The 8,176-nt window shown below is 44.4% G+C and overlaps 1 protein-coding gene across 1 annotated transcript; it reads right to left on the bottom strand.

The window, feature by feature from the left end:
- Positions 1-1,536: 1,536 nt before the first annotated feature.
- LOC119301635 (beta-1,3-galactosyltransferase 6-like) lies at positions 1,537-2,896 on the bottom strand. Its single transcript, XM_037578632.1, has one exon. The coding sequence runs from the start codon at positions 2,776-2,778 to the stop codon at positions 1,828-1,830; it is 951 nt and encodes a 316-aa protein (XP_037434529.1). The 5' UTR covers positions 2,779-2,896; the 3' UTR covers positions 1,537-1,827.
- Positions 2,897-8,176: the final 5,280 nt, after the last annotated feature.

Below are 8,176 nucleotides of genomic sequence, written 5' to 3'. Positions count from 1 at the left end.
AATGATGTAAACTATCTTTAGATTGCAATAAAGTGTGCCACAAGGCTTTCCCCTCCGAAAAAGAGGGGATTATTGGCCATACCTCCAAGAAAAATAAAAATGAATCCTGCAAAGTTTTTACGATTCCCGATCTAAAACCGCAATAAACAATCAAGAATAAAAATAAACCCAAAATACGTCTCGATGAAAAACACTCGCAGATGGTGTCATCTAAAACTCTCCCTTTTCCACTATAGTTAGTGTCGAAATGGACAGACTGATAGATTCACCATCTACGCACGTTAAAAATGGGTACGTAGACGTGATGGACATTGGGGATGAAGAAGAAATCGACGAAAAGAGGTGTGCTTCGACAAATCGAGCAAGAAAACGGTGTGTGTTGTAGAGGAGGGAGAGATAAATCTTTGTATGTGACGCCTCCGAAGAGAGAATCCCTTAGCAACATTAGTTGTGGTAGTAATGGTGGATGCTTTGTGGAGGTTTCACTCTTGACTAGCAGCAACTAGATGACGTCGATATCACCACCAAAGATAAACAAGGAAATAGAGTGGTTTGGATGGCCCAAGACCCATGGTCCAGATAGGTAGACATTAACCCCATTTTATATTAGGCTAGATGATATTTTAACTAGCAGGGTTGTGTGGGACAATGTGCTTACTTATTATAGGAAAATAAAATCAAAGTGAGTAGTCCGCTAGAACCTTTATTTTGAATCGTGCTTCAGTGAGACCGTCATGACACGATAAATAAATTCACGAATCGATCAATAAATACACATTTTTAGCATATCGTTTGCTAACTCTCTGCCAATTGAAAAGTACTTAAATGTATTGTGAGATTCGGAAGTTATCTTCCCTGCTAAGGTAAATGTATTGTAAACTAGCTTGACGATATTCTCATGTGTCCTCGGAAGCGCTTGATTTAAGATATGTGAATGCCGGGAGGAAAATATGAGGGGCCGTCCGGATGCGCACGCGGACGTGCCCGAACGCGTCCGCGGACATATAAAGGGTCGGACTTGCCAAGTCCAACCGTAAATGCTCTTAAGTTGGCTAAATTTTCTTGGACTTTTGACTGGTTTGAGGAGGCTTTGAGTTAAAATGTACCCCTCCTCATAGACAATGTACCTGTATTATTTTGATTGAGTAAAGTGTTGTGTTTTTTTTCAAAAAAGAAAAGGTACTTCAATTTTAGTCAACGCGGAGCATCATCTACATGATGTTGTGATCTGCAAAAGATTTGTCATTTTCTACGCTTTAAAAACAAACATTGTAGTGTTTGCACTAGATGAGCATTTTCTCTATAATATGATAATAAAAAATTGATATGTGTTGAACAAATTTGTAAAATCGACCGAGAATTTGCAAATTCTCAGATAGTCGCCCCCATTACCTATTTTGTTTTGTGCCAGATCATTGGATCCTTATGGATCCCACATCATTAGCTTGAATAAGTAAAACGAGACCATCATGACGCGATCAGATAACCAGGTTAACAAAGCGATCGAGTAGTAGAATATACACCAGGTTAACAAAGTTTATCCCAGAATCGCGCTACAAGGCGACCGTCGTGACGCGATCAATAAATGCACGAACGGCAAGGTCCATGCGACCGTCAGCAAGACAGCAACATCGAGAAGCAAAGCCCCGAGCCCGAGATGCTTCCGCACCTTGCCCGGCGGCTTCGAGCCGGCCAACACGTGCATTCTCATCCTTCTACAGCCAATATGCATGTTCGATCGAAATCTCACATCTAAAAATAATTAGATACACAGTGTTGACGAATACACGGCGCACGGCACGGATCACGAACAGAAGAAGCGATGGATCACGGCAGGTGGTACAGCTCGGACGGCTTGATCCCGGCGGTGACGTTGAAGTAGCGGAGCGTGGTCGCCCACCGGCGGTTGTCCTTGAGCATGTGCACGGCGACGCTGTCCGGCCGCAGGTTGTCCATGTCCCAGCTGAGGTCGTACATCCGCGGCTTGAGGTCGTACCGGTTCCGGCCCTTGCCGGCGAGGTTGAGCCACTTGCCGAGCATCAGGTCCTCGGGCCCCAGCGTGTCGTTCCGCGCCAGGATCTCCTCCGCCGTCGACACCCAGCTCGCCAGGTCCCACGACAGCACGTACCCCATGCCGTGCATGAACAGCTTCGGGTCCCCGCTCATGTTGTAGCCGTAGCCGAGGTAGACGTCGTCGCGCGGCCGGGGACGGAGCTCCGCCACCAGCGCCGCCACCCGCAGGTACGTGTCGTCGTCGGTCTTCATCACGTAGTCGTAGGGCGCCGCCGCGAACAGCCGCGGCACGGACGAGAAGTAGGCGTACGTCTTGCCGTCGTTCATGTTCTCGGCGCAGTCGAGCACGATGATGTCGCCGTGGTGCATGATCTCCAGCGCCACCAGCGCCGCCTCCGCCGGGTCCGTCACGTTGCAGAAGACGAAGCGCACGTCCACCCGCGCGCCCTGCGCCGCCGGCTGCAGCGCGTACGCCAGCCGCACGATGTCGCGCCGCTCCCGCCGCTTCGGCATCGTCAGGATGCCGACCAGCAGGCTCAGCTCCGGCTCCGGCTCCGGCTCCGCCGCCTCAGCCCGCGCCGACACAGCCGCGGCAGGGTGGCCTGCGACGGCGCGCCGGGCGCAGAGGACGCCGAGGCCGTCGGAGCCGCCGCCGGCGCCGGTGCGGTTGAGTGAGGAGAGCAGAAAGAGGAGGAGCAGGATGGCGACGGGAGCCAGGATGAGGTAGGAGTAGGAGGTGGACGTGGGCGCCTTCATCATGGTCATGGCTCGGCTGATGGAATGGAAGCGCTGCGTGCTGCGGAGTGTGCAGCGAGTTATAGCGCTAAGCTTAAGTTGGCCGCCCTAGTGCAGATCCACTGGCTCATCTGACCGATCAGAGAAATCTTCGAACGACTGACGGGAAGAATCGATCCGCCGATTAAGACACCGCACCCGGCAGTATAGAAACCGTGCGACAAGTGACAACTGAGTGTAGTTTCACGGTTAGCTGAGGCTGAGCTATAATTTGCTCCGGTCGACATTCAAGCACTATTCTCTCGAAATCTGCGGAGCAAAAGGTGGAGTATTGTTCGAAAATGCATAGGAGCTCTCGGTTGCTACGCCCTTTTATATTCAAAAGTAATTTAGTAATTCAAAAAAGGTCAAAAAAATCCCGAAACTTTTTATGAAATCAAACATGACCAAGTATTGCACTCGTATAAAAAGATTAAATTGAAAATGACTTTTATTGTATCCTGGGTTAAAGATTTCGCAAAGAATGCTAGATACAAGTACTATTCATACTATATTGTCGTGACAAATTTGTTTTTTTTTTGCCCTAAAGTCAACGAGAATTATTCCTTGGCCGAACTTTTTATATGAGTACAATACCTAGTCATATTTGGTTCAAAAATATATCCGAGATTTTTTGATTTTTTTGAATTATTAAATTATTTTTGGCTATAGGGGGTGGAGCACCCGAGTGCTCCTAATCCACTTCCGAGTATTGTTACCTTTTTCCTATGCATGATATTACTACATTTTTACATGGAACATTGACCAGCCATATACTTCCTCCGGTCCTTTTTACTCCGTGTATTAGATTTTTGTCAGTCAAACTTTACAAAGTTTGACCACATTTATATTTAAATATATCAACATCGACAATATCAAATATATCTACCATGAAACTATATTTCATGATGAATCTAATAATATTGATTTGACATTGTGAATGGTAATACCTCTTTTTTATAAATTTGGTCAAAGTAAAGATATTTTGACTTTGGCCAAAACTTATATGCAAATTAAAAAGGACAGAAGGGAGTACTATACATCTTGTTTGAGGGGAAATTACTAGTGTATAACACTGTAATACTCACTGGAAAGTATTTCAGCCTCTGTTACAACAACGAACAACATGGCATACGGATCTACAGTATATACTCTTTATATACTCCGTACATACAAAGGAAAAAATGCGTGAGCGCACGTCTCTCCAAGCACTCGCAGAAGATGCTTATAATTTTTTATTTTTTCCGTCGCATTAACAGGACGGTCGACGGAAGCCAGAGCAGCGTGTAGTGCCCCTCACGACAGCAGGCACAGACGTGAGCCGGCCGAGCACACGACGCGGGATCCGCACCGGCAGAATCAATCGGGCGAGCTTTCGCTCCCTTAATTTGGATCAGTTTCGCGCGCAGATGCCCCGGTTAATCTGGCCCCCGACGTGCCGTGCTCGGCGTGCGCTCCGGAACCCGGAGCCTGAAGAGCACGGACCACCAGACTGATTCCAACCGATCGACCGTTCCAAAGTCACCGCTGCTCGGTGGGTTCCTGTGCCGTGACCAGAAAATGCCTACTTGCTCGGGCACGGCACGTGTTTTCCTTCCCCGAAACTCACCGGTGACGGCCGGAGCACGCACCACGTCCGTCCAGGTGAACTTCTTCCGTGCCCAGCTAGTACGGGTATTCGTGTTCCCATCCGCTGTTCGTCAGCTTGTGCTTCTGGCCTAAGTAATTTGAGGAGGAGGACGGAGTCCACAAGCAATTACAGGAGACTTTGGGCTGGAGGGTCCTACCAAAACGAGATCGCCCGGCTCGACGAGTTGAACAAAGTTACCTCCTATAGACAACTCAGAAAAGTCACCAACTCGCGGGTCCTTGTCGCGCGAGGGGTCCGCAGCTGTTTAGCAAAGCCCAGTACGCGTTCGTCCATCATGCAGGCAGCTGCGTCTGCAGAGCTCGAAAAGAGCTCGGCATTGACTGATATGATCGACTCGAAGTACGTAGACCGGTACCTATCACTATCAGTATCAATCAATGTATCATGCGAGGTAGGCGAGGGGTGAGGTGTGCACCAACGCATCTGTGCACGGACGGAGTCCTCTGTTCTTGAGGCGTGCACCAACACCAATCCATATATGCTGTTAAGACGTCGAATCAGTAGGGTCCTTGCAGACTTGTCGTCTATATATTGCGAGTTGAGCTTGTGACAATCAGTGTGAGTCGTGTGAGCCCCCCCTGCCCCTGGCTGCGTACTTTTCTTTTTTCTAACTCGAGAGGCTCGTGTTTGAATGTGTGATGTGCTTATGTACCTACATGTACACATGTATCTATCTTGGAGCAGCAAGTGCCCTGTGCTGGCTTGAATACGGACACTGCCCCGTGACGTGGGTTGCGCTGTCCTGAATTATCGATGTGGCGAAGGGAGCAGGAATCTTCTTTCTGCACCAGTGGCAGACCTAGAACCTCAACACTGGGGATGCCACGATTCAAAATTTATATTAAAAAAGTTATATATACAAAAGTTATATATACATTCTGTTAAATATCATCATAATTTCAATATAAATAGTCTTGAAATAACATTAACTTGTTAGATATTTAGTCTTAGTTACCTGGTAAAATTCATTTTGCAGTTTGGGAGGAGGTGCCATGGCACCATGGCATCCCCACTGGATACGCCGCTTTGCTACACCAATGCTATGGTGTATGAAATACTCCCTCCTTCTGACAATAAGTGTCTCAACTTTAATACAACTTTATACTAAATTTACTATAAAGTCGAGGCACTTATTTTGGAACAAAGGAAGTACTTGTGATTTTGTTTTTGTTCATGTTTGTGCGAATTGAGAAGTATTTTTTTTCTTCTACAGGCAATACCATTATGCAGAAAAAAGTGCCATTATGCGACCTTTGCTCGTGTCAAACACTACAATGGGGTTTCCCGAAAAAAAAAGAGTTTCCCACGGTAGGGCTTTTTAAGGGCTTCTGGATGTTGGTCTGATAGGGGAGATCCTATTTACCGTGCAGGTCATTGGGTGGCGACCAATCGCATACCCTTTGCGATCGCTACGCTCGATACTAAGCCAGCCCAAGTAGGCATGCTCGGGAGACTCCTAGAACCTTCACAGGCCATGTTTTTTCTATGTTATTTTTCTTTATATGGTTTTTTTTGCAAACATTTTTTTCAAATAATGAACATTTTATAAAATCACGACAGTTTTATGAAGTCATGAACACTTTTAAATTCGAGATTGTTTTCGATTCTGAAAAAAGTTTTTGAAATCCAAAAGTAGATTTTCTAAATCTATGAACATTTTTCAAATTCATAATTTTACTAAACCACAAATAATTTTCAAATCTGTGATTTTTTGAAAAACAAGAACATTTCTTGAAATTCAGGACAAAATTTAAATCCATAAATATAATTTTAAATATGTGATCATTTTTAAATCAGAGAGCAATTTTAGAATTCATGAACATATTTTGAATCAGTGAACACTTTTAAATTTCAGGAACAATTTTTGAAGTTGGCAAACATTTTCTGAATTTTGTATCAATTTTTTAAATTCGTGAACATTTTTATGAATTCCTGAACATTTTTGAATTCATGAAGATTTTCAGTAATTCAGATTTTACTGCAAAACTTTGAAAACTCTTTACAACCTATGAACATTTTTCGGATTTTTGTACTTTTTTTGAAATTCATGAACATTTTTTCGAATTTTGAGGATTTTTTTTCAAATTAATAATTTTTAAAAATTGTACGTACATTATTCCAAAAGCATGAGATTTTTTTAAAGTTCATGAACATTTTATGGATTTTGTTAGCATAATAAAATAAAGGAGGCAAATAATAAAAAAATGAAAACAGAAGAAAAAATACAAGTGTCATCAGGTGGCCGTGACTCCGTGACCCCTCCATGACCGGATCAAAGTTGCGCATTAGGTGAACGATATGTGGCTTTCCAGTGCGCACCGCGGGGAACGGGAGCTTCTGTCTGATAGGCCTTTTTTCTTCTCTTTCTTTTAAGCCAAACTCACAAAGTTTTATACTTTTATTAAACCGTCACAATGTTTAGAGAGACGAACAAAAGTTCACCGGGCTGCATGCCGGCTAGGCCCCGGTGTTAAAAGCATGCTTTACAAGTTTGTGAGCCTCAACTGTTGAGGTTATAAATTCATGACTAAAATTGCAAGAAGAAAAGGCTTCTGAGTGCTCTATGATTTCATGCACCACTGCTCCATACGATGCTGATGTGCCTCCTTTGATAGATTCAACTGCCAGCTTGCAATCTGATGTGATGAAGATCTTTTATATGTGTAGATCATCTGAAAGGGCGAGAGCTTCTCTGATTGCAAGTGTTTCCAGTACTTCAGGCTCGTCTATTTATTTTTTGCGGGCTTAACACTTGTATTACTCATTCAAAGTATCATTACAATCTTCAGCAACTATCTCCAAAACTTCTGGAGGACCTGACCCTAACCAAGTCATAGTCCTATTATTAATAGGACCAAAAGTAGCTAACTTGTCGCTCGCTTTATTTTGCGAGCGAGCGACATGAGTAATACAGTTTGATGTAGATTCAATAAAAATCTAATCTCATTCACTAAGGAAGAGTATATCGAACGATCAGTGCTCCCACATGTGATCATGGACACTGCAACAGAAGAGTCCATCTCAATTTCGATCGGCTGTATTGTGCGTTGAATCGAAGAAGATAAACCCTCCATACAAGCACATAGCTCTGCCTCCAACGCATCCATGCATAAATACAAAGCTCTGCAAGTTGAGAAGATAATCTTCCTTGAAAAATCCCTCAAAATCATACCCGCACCAGCATGTTCGTTCGAACCAAAAGCACCATCAGTGTTCAGTTTAGTCCAGCCTTGGCTCGGTTTGGTCCAGCTAGGCGACCTGGTCACTTGTATAACCGGCTGCACTCCCGTGTCCATGGTGCTATAAGATTTACCTTTAACAGGATCAACACCACTATCATGTTTGATTGCCATTAGTGACTCCAAGTAGCTCCACAGGAATCTGACAGACATGTCCATTGGCGGGGCCGGTTTGTGGTGCACCACTTCATTACGTACGAACCAGCTTCTCCAGAAAATCATTAGCATCATACATCTCTCCATCTCAGTCCTTGGAGCTAAAACTTGCAATAACCACTCCTTCCCACAATTGGCTATTGATTTTAGATTAGGGACTTTCCAGACTTTTGTCATTTCCATATATAAATCCCGACCGAATTGACATCTTAAAAATGGATGAAAATTGTCCTCCGTCTCAAGGCCACATACTGGGCATATGCTGGTAGTTTCAAGCCCTATCTTATGTTTATTCTTCCACGTTGGCAACCCATCAGTTGCAACTCTCCATGCAAAGTTTGAA

This window comes from Triticum dicoccoides, chromosome 5A (assembly GCF_002162155.2).
Source record: "Triticum dicoccoides isolate Atlit2015 ecotype Zavitan chromosome 5A, WEW_v2.0, whole genome shotgun sequence".
Taxonomy (NCBI): Eukaryota; Viridiplantae; Streptophyta; class Magnoliopsida; order Poales; family Poaceae; genus Triticum; species Triticum dicoccoides.
Note: the sequence above shows the minus strand (reverse complement) of the source record. Positions and strands in the feature narration are given on the sequence as shown.